Here is a 14,984-nt window from a genome sequence, read left to right as displayed (position 1 = left end):
AGCTGAGAGAACTTTTTTTCCCCTCTTCAGCAGAAGCATCATTTATCATAAGCAAAGTTACATTTTGTTTTAATCAGAATCACTTCAAAATCCAGGCCAAGTATCCAGGTTGGATTCTAAAGACCATTTCTGGCAGCAATTGTGAAGCAAAGCTGTTCTGGGATTTAAAGGTGTGTGAGTGAAAGCTCTCCTGGGTGCTTAATCAGCTTGTAAATGCTTGATTTGTGTTCCAGCTGGGGAACATTTAAGGACTGAATTCTGTTGTGATGTGGAAAGAAATTGCCTTTCTAGGACTATAAATCTGTTGTGCAGACACTTTTTATTTTTCAAGTGTGGGTGTGCATCCTCTTGGGTCATAATCACATTAAAGATCTGACTACAGCCAATAGTTGTATAAATAATGATATAAAACATCCATCATTAGATGAGCGGGACCCTTTGAGGAGAGCACACTTGAATAAAAACTTGGTCCTCTTCCCTGAGGGATCTTTGTCTGCCTTCCAGAGGGTAACGAGAAAAAACCCAACAACAAAGTATTTATATACGTTCAAATAATGCAAAAAATAATTTAAGGTCATTTTCATACAAATAAAATATTTAAGGTAGCTTTATTAATAAAAATAATCCAATTTTCACCCTTTTATCCAAATTTTCCTTTATGTATCAAGTCTTTATAGCCACTTCAGTTAATCCAGAGCTGAGACTGTCACACCTCTGACAGATCCAGCTTTTGACAGAGGAGCTGATGGTGATTGGATTGTACAGGGATTGATCCCCCCTAGGGCTGCTGGAAGAATTTAGAGGTTCAACTTCATTGTTGGCTTCTCCAGCATGTCCGAAGTGAGTCACAAACAGCATGGGCACTCAGTTTGGGATTCCCTGGAAAGCAGAACTCACCTCACCCAATAATAATGTGGCCAGGAAAGCTTTATTTGTGAGTAAAACACTCACTGCCACCGGTCATGGGGACCGGTGTTGGCAAAAAGGGAAATGGTGTCTCTGCTGGTGGTAAGGGATGAGTTGGGTGAGCTGGAGAGCCACAAAAAGTGGGATGAGCTGAGTCACTGGGCAAGGTCTGGGGAATGCTTGGCATGAGGGAGTGAGACCATTTTATCAATGCTGACACATTTTCCTAAATTGAAACCAGGGAAGAGATCGATGTGTGTGAGCATGGAGCGTCTGCCTCATCCCAGTGGCATCCCTGGTGCTGTTTAAACACTAAAACCAGACATTGTGTGTAGGTAACTTCCTGGAATGGATAAAGTTTCTTGAGTAAAAGACATTTCAAAAGGCAAATTGGCTTCAGATTTCTTCTGGTGTCCTGCTGTTGGCTCAGTGTTTACATATGGGGCAAGCTGGATGGGGTTGAAGCAGCCTGGGATAGTGGAAGGTGGAAAGAGGGGGTGGAAAAAGATGGGTTTTAAGGTCCTTTCCAACCCAAACCATTCTGGGATTCTCTGGGTTGTTTTTTTGTTGCTGTTCGTTTGGTTTGGTTTTTTTGGGGTTGTTTTGGTTTCATTTTTTTTGTTTGGTTTGGGGTGGTTTTTTGTGGGGTTTTTGTGTTTGTTTTTTGTTTGCTTTTTTGGGGATTTTTTTTTTGCTTGTTTGTGGGGTTTTTTAATTTGTTTTGGTTTGTGCTGGGGTTTTTTGGTTGATTTTGGGTTTGTTTATTTTTTTTTTAGTGGAACTCCTTCTAGGGTTGCTCATAGCCCAATCGAACTTCACCTTGAACACTGCTAGGGATGGGGAGTCCACATCCTCTGTGGGCAAAAAGACTTTTTTATACAGAGTGGGGTGTTATGGAAACAGCTGGAGTTGTCCAGCTGGGAGAGATGGGAATGGTCAGTGGGTCAGGAAAAATCTGAGGGCATTTGGGACAGAAATAAGGAGACAAGTGGAGAACTCTCTCCACTCTTCCGATATCTCCAGGCATCCTGACAAAATGTTTGGGATAGGAAGGGTTAAATCACAGTGGGGGGATTTTAAAATTTAGGTATTTTATTAGCTACATAGAGAAAGGTTAAATGTTAAGAGCAGTGAAGTGCAGAAAAGCATAAAATAAAAGGCAACATTTGTAAGGTTTTTTTGGGAGCCTTGGCAAGATGTGTCACTTCAGCCTTGCTGTTGTTTGTTCACAAATTGGTTTTTTTCCTGAAATTCTAAAAAAAGCTGCCTTTTAAGAAAAATTAATTCAGTTAGGAATTGAAGAAAAATTAACCCAGTGCCTCTGTTCTTTTTAAAATCAGTGTAATACTTAATTTGCCTCTATATATTAATTTTCTGGGTCCTCCATGACTTTCTCAATTAACATTGCCACATATATGAAACCTTTTTTGGGGGAATGTGCTCCCTTGTGTTAGAAGTGCCTTAGGGAACTGCTTGTGAGGTTTCACTCAGAATTAGGTGCTCTTCCCCATCAGAATTAGATGTGGTAGGAAAAAAATACCTCATTTCCTGTGGCTTGTGTGTGAAATTTTTATTAGCATTGATTTTTATTGAATTTTATTTTTCTGAAATGATGTTAGGTTGGGAGACAAAACATCAGGCTTTTTTTAGTTGTAAAAACTGAGTAAACATACCGAGGAGAAATAAATGGTGTCAGCTCTTAAATTCCTGTTCAGTATCACATGGGGAAAAAACCAAATCAAATTCTCCCACAGAGAGAAGCAGGAATAACTTTTTTTTTACAAAAATCTGCCTTTTTATGCAAAAAATCTCTTACTTCAGAGGATCATTGAAATAAGATGTAATGCCTCAGGCCTTGCTAGTTATTATAATGCAAATAATTTAAATTGATTTCTTGGCGAAAACCCAAACACAGCTTGTTTTGGTGCCTGTAAACTCTGGTTAATTCCTTTTGGCATCCTTTTATTTCCAACTGAAGTGTTCAGATGAGCAGGTTTGGAGCTCAAAGATACGGTTTTCAAGTGCAAGGAAAGATTTTTCTATGTTTTAAAACTGCACAAATCTGTTTAAAGCACATTCTTCTGATGTTTGTTGTGGGGAGAAAACACACGTGTGGAAAAGCTCCCCATTTTTATTTCAAAGAGGAAGGGATTAGTGTTGTGCCTGGTGGCGTTTTATTTGTCTTCACCCAAATTCTGGGTTTTTTCAAGCCTTTCACCATTCTCTCTATAAACTGGAACTTTTGTTAGCTCATCATTTATAGAGTCTCCCTCATTTTAAACCCGTGACAAGCTGTAGTTCCTGAGTAAGTTAATAACTCCGTGGTACTGGAGGTATTTCTCTTTTTAATTTTTAGTGACCTTTAGGGGTATCTCAGACAATCCAACTCATGTCAGGGGAAGTAGGGCAAAAAAAAGGAGAGAAAAGGAGGTGCAGGTGGGATCTTCTGGCTCTCCACAACTCCTTGCAAGGAGGGGACAGCCAGTGGGGGTCGGGCTCTGCTCCCAGGGAGCAGGGACAGGATGAGAGGAAATGACCTCAAGTTGCGCCACGAGAGGTTTAGATTGGATATTAAGGAAAAGCTCTTCTCTGAAAGTGTTGCCAAGCCCTGCACAGGCTGCCCAGGGCAGTGGTGGAGTCACTTTGCAATTCTGGTACGTACAGGTGATCCTTTCCCAAAAAAAAAGAAAGCCAAGGTGGAGATCATGAAGTCTCTGAGATCTTCCTGAAAGCCACCAACATGCTAAAGGAAAGGCACTGCTCTTTTAATCCCATAAAAACACACCTCGTGCCTCTGGCAATTGCACAGTGCAGGGAAACGCAGCCAAGGTGGTGTCATGGGAAGCTGGAGAAATTAATTTGCTTTGGTTTGCTTCAAATGGACACTGATTTATCCCAAGTTACAGGTTGGGGATAGACCTTGAAGTCTGCTGATGTCCAGTTTGTGGAACAGTACAAATGATCCCGTTCAGAAACCAAATCCCGCTGACTCAAAGATGTGCTGAGAGCTGTGACTAACACACCCTGGGCACATTCCGGTGGCTTGGGAAGTCTTTCTGAAGTCCTGCAGCTAAAGCTTTAAACCACCTTCAGAAGAGATGGAAGAATGAGCACAATGGGCAGTGTCCCTAAAAGAGGGCACGAGCTTTCCACAGAGCTAAACATTGGCTAAAGTCCCTCAGCCAGGGCACAGGCAGGTCAGGTAACACCTTAAAACCTTTTCCTCCTCAATCCTATAATTCTATTATTAATTTTGATCCACCCTGGGTGATAGAATCACAGAATGGTTTGGGCTGGGAGGGACCTTCAACCTCATCTCGTCCCACCCCCTGCCGTGGGCAGGGACACCTCCAACTATCCCAGGTTGTTCCAAGCCCTGTCCAACCTGGCCTTGGACACTTCCTGGGGGCTGGAACAAGATGGTCTTTAAGGTCCCTTTCAACCTAAACCATTCTGGAATTCTATGGCTCTGTTCAAGCCCTACTTTCAAATTCTCAGCTAAAACTCCCTTCTGCTTCCTTGGTGGCAGTTTTGTGCCTTGAAAAGTGATTTAGCTCAGCACCTCACCGTGTCTTCGGAGCCTTGGACTATGCAGCACCTTATCTGCTTTGTTTACTGCCAAAAATAAGTGTATCTCGTCATTCACTCCTGATATTTGTACAGAGCTGAAGTGGTTGTGGGGGGAACCTGCTGGGCTCTGTTGCAGCTCTTCGACCATTAGCAGAAATTAGTTTTAAATTTAAAATCTCCTGATTGCTGATAGGACTTGGTGTGGACTCCATTTTTCAGGCAATCATTTAAAAACTAGAAATTTTACTTGTAAATATAGAAATTTTGGTCTCGAGCCTCTGAGATGTGATGGATTTACAGCTCAGGTGATTTTTGCACACAGTTTGTATTCACGAGGCAAAAAGGTGGGGAAATACATAATCTATATAAAGAATAGATAATCTATATAAGGAATATATAATCTATATAAGGTTAAGGGGCAGACACACACTTGGGATTATTAACTTGCCATTTATTTGCCATTGTAACAGCTCGTGCCTGGGAGGTTATAAATAAACCTACTATTGATCTGATGCCTTTGGGAAAGAATTCCCATGCAGTGTGCGACGCTGATAAGCCGGCAGCTGCCCGTTCCCGAGTCCTCACGTCACGTTTAGCACTTGGCTTTGGGATGGACCCTTGAGGGGACGGTTCTGACCCACCTTGTCCCCGCAGCCTGTCCCCCACACCACCCAAACACACACTTCTGATGGGGTTTTTGCCCCCTCCTGTTGCTGGGCTGTCCCAGTGAGTCCCTAAAACGCTGCCCTTTCGCCTCTGTCCTGCAGGAAATTTAATCTCCCCGGTAAATGACACCCAGAGCTATTTTGGAGCTGGGCTGCAGAGGGAAAGCGGAGCACGTCAGCGATTTGACTGGAGGAGGACAACCCAGAGGAGGGTGGGGAGGGGAGGTGGCACAGCCTAACCCTGGGCAGCAGAGCCACTGCCGGGGGACTTGGGGGGACCTTCTGCCGCACGTCCCTGCCATCGCTGGGGTTTCTGTTTTATTTTCCTGGAGGGGAAAGGGGGGGGGGAAACCCAAGCCAACATGGTCTCCCCATGTCCTCTGTTCCCCTCTTCCCTCTTCCCCCTCCTTTCATCTCAGTAGGAATCGGCTTTTTCTTCCCCTGCCCAGAGCTTTGTCCTCCTCAGACTCAGACAAGACTCCAGGTAAGACCAAAACCTTCAGCTAAGGAGAGGTGGATTTTTGGGGACGCTGATGTCCAGCAGGAAGTGGAGAAGGTTGGTAGCTGAGGGAGGGGTGAGGTTGTTCTGTGTCGCGCTGCAGGATGTTTTGCTTTATGAAACATATTTTGGGATGGAGCTGACGGTGCAGGTATTAAATCCATCCTTCCTTTTCTCTGAGCCAAATGTGGATTGTTCTGATTAATTACTTTTGAGCAAAGATCAGCCTGCAGAGGAAAGGAGAAAAGTGAAGAAAATCAGACTTAGAGCCATTGACTCAACTTGATACACTTTGTCCCCAAGTTTGAGACAGCACCGGGCATGGAGAGTGTGGAAAACATATGGAGAGGTGGCAGAAAGGAACATTTTGAAAAGTTTTATTGCCAGGGCATAATCTCAGTGCAGCTTTTCTCTTTGGCCAGGACTTTTTTTCCCTCTGAGCTCCTCTCTGGTGTCAATACAGATTCACTCTGCAACCCCCCACCCTCCTCCCACTTCTCCAAATGGCTCTGAGGGGAGATGGGGAGAGATGGAGCTCGACAGCTGAGGCTATTTTGGGCCCTACAGCTCAATGGGGTGGAGTGACTGTAATGACAATGACGTCCACTTGTTAAAATACAAGGGCTTAGGTCGGAGCTGCGGCTGATTGTCACCAAAGGAATTCTTTGTCCATATGGGAGCTGGGATCCTGCAACTTCCTCGTGTAGGAAATCACATGTGCTAGAACAGGAGCATTTCTAGCTTTGCAAGACTGTTTTTTCTGGGATTCTGCCACAGATGCTTCTCTCCAGAGCTGTGTGTAAAGCAAAATCCAGCTGGGTGAAATTTGTGATGAAATTTCTGGATTTACATTGCTCCTTTTCTGTCCCCTGGGTGGAAACCCCAGAATGTTTGTCTTTCCTCTCCATTTGTCTCCTTTTTTCTCATCCCCACAGAACAGGAGTGAGCACCACAGTGTGCCCCAGACCTCCCTGGTGCTTTGGCCTTCTGCTATTGCCAGAGCAGCCTTGGGAGGCTCAGAAAAATACAAGGAAAAGTGACTGCCATGGAGTCTTGAGGGGTGGCTCTGTGCAGTTCTAGCCCTCTGGAAGTTTCAGGGATGGTTTTGTAGCTCCATCAAGGGCAGAATGTGAAGTGAAGCCCCTTGGTGCAGTAAAACCCAAGGAGGATGAAATCCCTTCCCTGCACGGAGTTTCTTGGAGCTCTTGATGTGTTGATGGAAAATGGTTTCTGGCCCGGTAATTGAAATTGGGATGAGTTTTAAAAGATAGGTCTGTCTCTGCAGAGAGGAAAGAGAAGTGTTTTAACCACATAAATCATCTAAGTGGCTTGAATCTCTCGTGGTTTTTATGAAGTGTGTGCTGCTAATGTGGCTGGAAGGTGATCTGACCTTCCTGCCCATTGCACAAACCATGTGATTTGTTCTTGTTCCTTGTTGGAATTTTCTAAACAGTTGAACCCTTGTTTGCTACCAGTCATTGGAAACATCCAGGTTATTGATAAGGGATTAATAGTGGGAGTATGAGGGGATGCAGGTCCCTCCCGAGGCACTTGGTGCATATTCAGCCCCACCCTGAAGGTCAGAATTGTCTTGAGCTTCTCCTTTTCCCTGAGGGCTGCTCACCATGTTTAACACCGTGCCAGCCTCTGACCTGCCATGAACTTTCCCTCAACATCTCCTGTGGATTTTGGCTGAGGATGGAGGCTGTGGATGGGAGGGAATGCAGACAAGCCTTACTCTGAGATGAGTTAGAAGCCCCTTGCAAAAGGCTTTGTGTGCTGCAGGTTCTCTGTGTCCGACGTCTCCAGTGACTGATCCACAGCAGAAACCTCTCCCATCTGCTCGTCCAGTGACCTTTGGACATGCCAAAATCGCTTCTCCCTCAGTGAAGTGGAATTCAGAGTAGCCCAAGCTAAGCCCTGAGCCCAGCTCCTCAGCCACAGGCACCGTTCCTGCTCCGGTGGAACGGGATAAATCCTGCCTCCCTGGATTAGAGCGCTGGCGCAAACCCGCGCAGAGCCCCGATTTAGGGATGTAATGGGCAGGGAGCACTGGGTGTGCTGGTGTGCATTTCACCCTCAGAGCTCCCTGTCTGGTGTGACGGCTCTCAGGCACCCACCAGAGCCCGGCTGATGTCACCCAGCCCACAGCTGACACTGAACACTTGTGCTATCCCAAAGTTGTCCGTTCCCCGGGAGGCTGCTGGAAGCGAGAGGGCAGCTGGGTTACTGCTGTTTTCCCTCGGCAGGATTTTAAACATCAAAGGAAACCCCAACTTCCCATTTGACAACTCATCGACTTCCCTTCCCACCCACAGATTCCATTTCCTGATGTTTTTAGATGGAACAATACAAGCAGATAAATCATGTAAACTATGGTAATACCAGTGCTGCCTTGATTTTTATCTGAAGCTTCTGTTCCAGGGATGTTCTTTGAAGGCTCAGGATTCAGAGACAGGAGGTTCCCTGTAAATCCTGCCTTTCCTGTCAGGAAAAGGAGTGAAAGGATTAGAATTTAGCATTGCAGGGGAAGTTCAGGAAGCATAAACTCCAAAGGAAAGAAAAATACCTCAAATCAATATATTTTTGACTTGGGCAAAGAAAGGGTAAAAGAGCATTGAGGAAATGAGCAAACAGGGACATGGTGGACCTAAATGTGGTGTTGAGAGAACCTCTTTGCTTCTAACCTGTGTTTGGATCTTGGTGATCCCAGGTTTAATTATGTCCCCAAAGTCTCCAATTTTGCAATTGTGCTACTCATGGCCGCCTTTATCTTGGGAATATTTTATGAGATGTATTTTATGAGTGCTTTTTGCTCTTTGCCCTGAGTCCTGGTGGACAGGATTCTCTTTCTAGTCCTTGGATGCAAAGGCTTGGACAGAGAATAATCTGTTCCCCCTGTCCTCTCTCACACAAAGAGCTTCATCACAGGCTGCTGACAGCTTGGGTGACAATTTGCCATGGGGAGGACCTCTGACTTCTCAGAGGTTGTTGAAGCCTTTCCAGGTGCAGATCAGCATTGATGAAGCAGTGTGAAACCAACCCATCAGCCACCACAGCGCAGTGAATCCCAGGAGGTTGGGATGGAGCATCTGGGAAAGTAGGGGGTGTCCAGTCAAGAGAAGAAAAGGCTCTGGTGAGACCTGAGAAACTCCTTCCAGGGCCTAAAGGGACTCCAGGAGAGCTGGAGAGGGCCTTGGGATAAGGGATGAAGCGACAGAACACAGGGAATGGGTTCCCGCTGGCAGAGGGATATTGGGAAGAAATTCTTCCCTGTGAGGGTGGGGAGGCCCTGGCACAGGGTGCCCAGAGAAGCCGTGGCTGCCCCTGGATCCCTGGAAGTGTCCAAGGCCAGGCTGGATGGGGCTTGGAGCAGCCTGGGATAGTGGGAGGTGTCCCTGTCCACGGCAGGGGGTGAAACTGGATGTCCTTTAAGATCCCTTCTGACCCAAACCATTCTGGGATTCTGTGGCACCTCCATCAGGGCTCTCCACCTGCTGATGAGTTCCACATCTGAGTACTCCAGCAGGAACTGGACAAGTCTGTGGTTGTTCCCACTGCAAGGGACTCGTTCCCTTCTCCATGGGAAGCAGGTGCTGGGCACACACAGGCAGTGGTGGGACAGGAGTGGGCAGGAGGCCTGGACCAGCTGCATGGCCCAGTGTTGGCTCCAGGACAGTGATTTATTTGCCTTATCCGATAGCTCTGTGCAGTTCTGCCTCTTTCCCCAAACACAAACCAGGGAAAATGCGAATGAATAAAGACATAAGCAAAATCACAAGTGCTGCCAGCTTGCCTTCGGCGTGCTCAGAAATACCGCAGATGGGAATGTGATCTCTGCTGCAAATGATTAGTCACAGAGGGGTTACATGGGGAAATATGACACTGGCAAATGTCTGAGATTTATTGGAAAGGGCATTTGCATTGACTAGGTTTATTCATGCTTTGTTGCTGGTGCTGTCACTTCCAAGGGAGCTGCTCTGGCATTTGCAGAGAGTTGCCTTTTTTTTTTTTTTTTAAAGTTTCAGAGTTACTGGGTTTTTTTTTTCCCCTAAAGTTTGAATGAACATGTAGATAATCTAAATGAGTAATTATTGAATAAGTTGATTGACAAGTTACACAGTAGAAATATTAAACCTTGCCCTTTCAGTATGTTCACTGTCCTCTCCTTGCCCCTAAATCTATTTATCATCATAATCCAGTGTGATGCATTTTATCCCATTTGAAATTCTGAAATGTAATTTATCTCGTGCAGCCTGTCTAACCTGTTAGATGTATTAGATACTTACACAGCCTCATCCTTGCTGCAGGTTAGGATTTCGTGCTCTCTACACCCATAAAACAAGTTTCTCCCCCTTGTTCAGATGGGGAATAAAGATACAAGAACTGGAGTGTCTTTCTTGTAATTGTGAAAGTAAGCCAGTGGCAGAGCAAGGAATAAACCCTGTTTTTCTTTCCATGTTTGAAAAAGATCTAAACTAATGATGAGCATGGGCTCTTCTCACTGATCCCTGGATTTTCTTCTGGCATCCTGGCTGTTCATAATGGTGTAAAAACCTTAGAGCGTGAGGGCACACGGAGAAAGCTGGGTGAGGTGCAGGGGATGTGGGGTTTTCACCCTGCTCTAGGAGGTCTGTGGGCACAGGATCATGTACTAGATGATGGAGAGAAATGAGTTGCAAACACCAGATGAGTGTTTGGGAGCCGTGGAAGAGGGAGGCTGGACCTTGAGGTCACTGGGAAAGAGCATCTTGGGTGGATTTGCTGCACCCAGTTGGTTCAGGAGCAAAATCAACAGGCATCTGGTGCAGGATCTTCCCTGGTTTTTGGCTGTTCCTGACTGTCAGAGGTACCAGGGAGCAGCTGGGGTGTGCTTGTTTGGGCACAGCTTAGCATGGAAGGACAGGGAGAGAAGGATGCATTTTAGGAAGTGAGCAGCATTCCTGCTCTTGTAAGAGCCAGGCTTTGAGAGCCCTCACTGTGCTCCAACAGAGCAGAGCTCTCCTCCAGGCATGGAAAAGTTTCCTGGGGCCCAGGTGGTGGAAACAGCTCACAGGTGGGTTGAGGGAAGCCACTGGTTGCTGGGAGGTCCCTGGCTGGTTCCCAACAGCTCCTCTCATTGTCTCTGTAGCCACCTCAGTGCTCCGGGCACTTCTCCATGTTATGCAGACCCCAGTTTGATGGAGAATTGAAGCAACTCTATTTTTCTGCTCTTTTTGACACTATGAAGCTGGAAATGAGTGAGTGATGCATCAGTCAGAGACAACAGGAACCCAGGAAGGGTGAGGAGTGGCAGTGTCCTCTGAAGGTGAATCCAAGTGCTTTGATGGCATGGTGGAGCCTGAAATTCAAGCTAATGGCTGGGAAATATTAGGACTTGAGCTCTGAGTCTGTGTTCTGATTGTTAACTTGTTGTTAATGCAGTGAATGGTTCTGCTGGGCTCTCCAGAGTGGAGCTGAACCTCAGCATCTCCTCCTGAACATTGAAATGGTCCTTCCCCAAATGAGCAGAAGACTCTGATTCTCAACCAGTTGACTTCAGTGGAAATTTCCACTGACTTCAGTGTACTTTGGCTCAAGCCCCAGGCTCGTATCTGCCCCTTCTAACCATTCGTGCAGCTTCTCTGCTTGCAGCTGCACAAGCGTTTACGGAAAAATGCATTTTAAAGCTCGGCTGAGGGCAGACGTTGAAGGTAATAAGAGGAACCAAAGAAGTTCAAACTAATTCACAGATTTCTAGACCAGTTTGAGACGAAGAGAAAAAGAGATCTGTACTGAAGGTGGCCACTTAACAGAAAGTGAGTTGGTCTTAGCCCTTATGACTGCAAGTCAATCATTCTTTATCCTCTTAGCATTTATTAAAAGTAAATTTTCCCCATTACTGCTTTTTCCCCCCCTCCCAGATTTAGTATTTGCAACCTGTTTCTTTAATTTCTAAAGATTTGTGGTAGAATGATGGAATTTGCTCAATACCAGGAAACAAAAGCAACCCAAATTGAATTAGTTTAGAAAGGATCGATCTCATCTAAAGGGAAAAGTCTGTGACTGCTTCTTATCTTTCATGTGTTCTTTGGGGTGGGAGACACAGCATAGGCCAGGACATGGTGTATTTTTCCTGTTAAATATAGAGAGATTACATTTGATTTGGCCTTAGATCTGTGAACTGGATGAAGTTTAAAGTTTGGCTCAGCGATACCTTCTTCAATGATAATAACGATCACAAAATCATAGAATATCCTGAGTGGAAGGGACCCACAAAGACCATTGAGTCCAACTCCTGGCCTTGCTCAGGACAACCCCAAGAATCCCCTGCTGTGCCTGGGAGTGTCATCCAAAAGTTTCTTGAGCTCTCATAACAAATATCATTTTGTATTTTTGTGCTACCCCTTTTCTAGTATGGGGATTTAATGGTAACTCGTGTTTTTCATTCTCCAGCAGCACAAATGGAAAGGAAATGGTAATTTGTTATTAATTCTCATGCATAATTTGCCATTTACCTCAGCAAGTACATTGTCATATATACACTGTGCACATAATTATTTGCGAGCCCATCCCTGTCTTGATATGAAGAAGTGGGAGGTGAGCCAAGAGATTGGGAAAACAAGTGATTTTTCCCAAGGTCATGCAGCAGGTCGATCCAACCCTCACTCCCTGATGCCATCAGTGATTTCACATTAACATAAATGCACTAACAGGAGCTGGAGGAGGATGGAAAAGTGGTGATTTAAGAAATTAAAGCAGGGTTTTGGCCTGCTACTATTGACTTCTGCTGGAGCAGAGGGGGAGATGGTGAGAGCACCTGCCATTGGGTGAGAGAGTGGGTGGATGTGTGGCCAGCAGGGAAGCCAAACTGCTGTAGGATTAAGAAGGATATTTCTGTCTTAGTGACTGGGTTTTATTTCCTTTCTGAGTTACAGCACCCAGAGCCTTGGTCCTTCTGCTTTGTGCAGCACTTTGAAGGTGAAAAAGCAGGGATGTGCTCATCTGGAGTATGACCATTCCTACGGCTCAGACAGGAGCAGCCAGGACAGAGGGGTCTGGCATCATGAGGCCAAAGAGATTAAACAGCTTGAAGAGAAATGGTGCACTCAAATCTTCTTGGAAAACCTGGTCTAGGAGGTTACTCCCTGCCCACGGTGGGGGGTTGGAATGAGATGGTCTTTAAGGTCCCTTCCAACCCAAACCATTCTGTGCTTCTGTGATGGAGGAAATATCTTGGTGGGCAGACACATCTCTCAGAATTTAGCGTCCATTGGTTTCCCTGTGGTTGCAGAACCAGCCCATCTGCCACACAGCTTTAGTGCAGGTCACTTTCTGAGTGCCACAGATGAAAGGCACCATCATGTTCCCTCTGTATGAGCAGCCCAAGGAATTCTGTTTTGCCCAGTGGCTCTGTGGGGAAGAGAGCTACCTTATTCAGCAGCTTATTAACCTCAAACATAAGAAATCTTCAAAAAATATTCCAAGGCTTTCTCACCCATGATGAGACTGGCATTGAAATCATGGGGGTTCCAGGTGACAAACATCCTGACACCACAGGAGTGCAACAATTCTTTGGCTGCACCTTCTGCTCTCTCCTGACATTTTTTCTTTCTGTCCCCCTTTAGGAAGGAAGCCAGGATGGATTACAGCTCACTCAGCGGGGTCCCGCGCTTCCTGACCCGGCCCAAGGCGTTTATGGTGTCTGTAGGGAAGGATGCCACCCTGAGCTGCCAGATCATTGGAAACCCCATCCCAGTGGTGAGCTGGGAAAAGGATAAACTTCCAGTCCAGTCTGGGGGAAGGTTTAAAACCACAGAGGACGGGGATTTGTATCGGCTAACCATCTATGACCTGAACCTGGAGGACAGTGGCCAGTACATCTGCCGGGCCAAGAACACCATCGGGGAGGCTTTTGCTGCTGTCAGCATCAAAGTGGGAGAGGAGACCACAGTCACGGAGTCAGCTCCTTACTTCATCCAGAAACCTTCCAGCATCAAAGTAACCTTGGGAGAAGACGCCATGTTCAAATGCAAAGTCCAGGGTAGCCCTCCCCTCTCGGTGAACTGGGAGAAGGACGGGAGATACCTGAGGAACAAGGCAGATGCTGGACGCTTCCAAATTGAGTCTGCTGGGGAGTCAAACGCTCTCACCATCCAGTGTGCCCAGCTGGGGGACAGTGGCACCTACACCTGCCGGGCAGAGAACCTCATCGGCTCCGCCAGCGCCTCGGCCGCGCTGGTGGTGGAAACGCATGGCTCCTCCAACCCAGGCAGCAGCAACTTCGATGCCAGCTGCGGCAAGACGGCCTCCTTGCTGTCCCACCTGCAGAAGAGGCGGGAGGAGATCAGGAAGATGGACATCTCCCACAGGACTCTTGACTCGGCTTCTGCCCAGTCGTACTCCGCGGTAGAGGGGTTGTCCAGCATCGGCTACAGCCTGTCCCAGGACTATGAGCGGGCAGCGGGACTGACCAAAGGGGCCCGCAACGCCACTTTCGGGGCGCTGACACGCATGTGCAGCGTGACGGAGGGGAAGCACGCCAAACTGAGCTGCTACGTGACAGGCGAGCCCAAGCCCGTGATTGTGTGGAAGAAGGACAACGAGGTCATCTTGGAAGGCCGGCGGCACGTCATCTATGAGGATGACCAGGAGAACTTTGTGCTGAAGATCCTCTTCTGCAAACAGACAGACAACGGGCTGTACACCTGCACGGCCTCCAACTTGGCGGGGCAGACCTACAGCTCTGTGCTCGTCACCGTCAAAGGTGGGTGTTTGTGGTTCTCACCAGGGTGGGTGTGCCTGCAAAGAGACACCCCTGAATTGGGGTGGAGGTTTGAACAAAACTGCTGTCTCCAAACTGCTGCAGGGAAGCGTGGTTAGATGTGAATAAGGCTCTCCAGGTGGAAAGGGGCTTGTGCACTCGAATTGGTGACTTGGGGAGAGAGTCCCATCGTTGGTGGCTTCCGGGAAGGGCACTAAAGAGGTGCCAGGTGGGGGTGGATGATATAGAACTGGCTGGTTGTGGGGCAGCTGGGATGCACCAGATCCCTACAGCTCCCGTCAGTCCTGGCTTTACAGTGATGCAAGAGATCTGTTCCCATGCTCTGGGTCAATGACTGCCAATGCCCCGTCTCACCCTCCAGGCTTTAATCACATCTGGGTTTGTGTTCACCACGGGGTTTACTCAGACGTGCCATTAGCAGTAGTAGTGGAAACCCCTCCCTACAGGATGAGTGTGTCAGGCTGCCTTGGATCCCCTGGGAGACCTACTCCAACTCTAATTACAGTCCAGCTCAGTTTTCCTGTACAGTGACCCACCAGCAGCCTTGTTCTTGCCAGGCTCTTCAGTCTTTTCCCAGTTT

The 14,984-nt window shown here is 46.9% G+C and overlaps 1 protein-coding gene across 8 annotated transcripts in view; it reads left to right on the top strand.

Moving 5' to 3' along the window:
• The first annotated feature begins 5,441 nt into the window (after window positions 1-5,441).
• The window catches only part of OBSCN (obscurin, cytoskeletal calmodulin and titin-interacting RhoGEF), a 163,367-nt gene continuing 153,824 nt past the window's right edge, over window positions 5,442-14,984 (top strand). For 3 of the 8 annotated variants that reach the window (XM_042043235.1, XM_042043236.1, XM_042043234.1), the window contains exons 1-2: window positions 5,444-5,625; window positions 13,248-14,386. In XM_042043235.1, the coding sequence (XP_041899169.1) occupies window positions 13,261-14,386 (1,126 nt within the window). In that variant the 5' untranslated portion in view covers window positions 5,444-5,625; window positions 13,248-13,260. Of the gene's footprint in view, window positions 5,626-13,247; window positions 14,387-14,984 lie in introns of all 8 variants that reach the window. The other 5 variants (XM_042043239.1, XM_042043238.1, XM_042043237.1 and 2 more) reach the window with 3 other exon arrangements.

Source organism: Corvus kubaryi, unplaced genomic scaffold, assembly GCF_017639235.1.
Source record: "Corvus kubaryi isolate FWS band 111438036 unplaced genomic scaffold, C.kubaryi_AGA036_p1.0 37398, whole genome shotgun sequence".
Taxonomy (NCBI): Eukaryota; Metazoa; Chordata; class Aves; order Passeriformes; family Corvidae; genus Corvus; species Corvus kubaryi.
The sequence above is the reverse complement of the archived record's forward strand: the minus strand, read 5'-3'. Positions and strand labels throughout refer to the sequence as shown.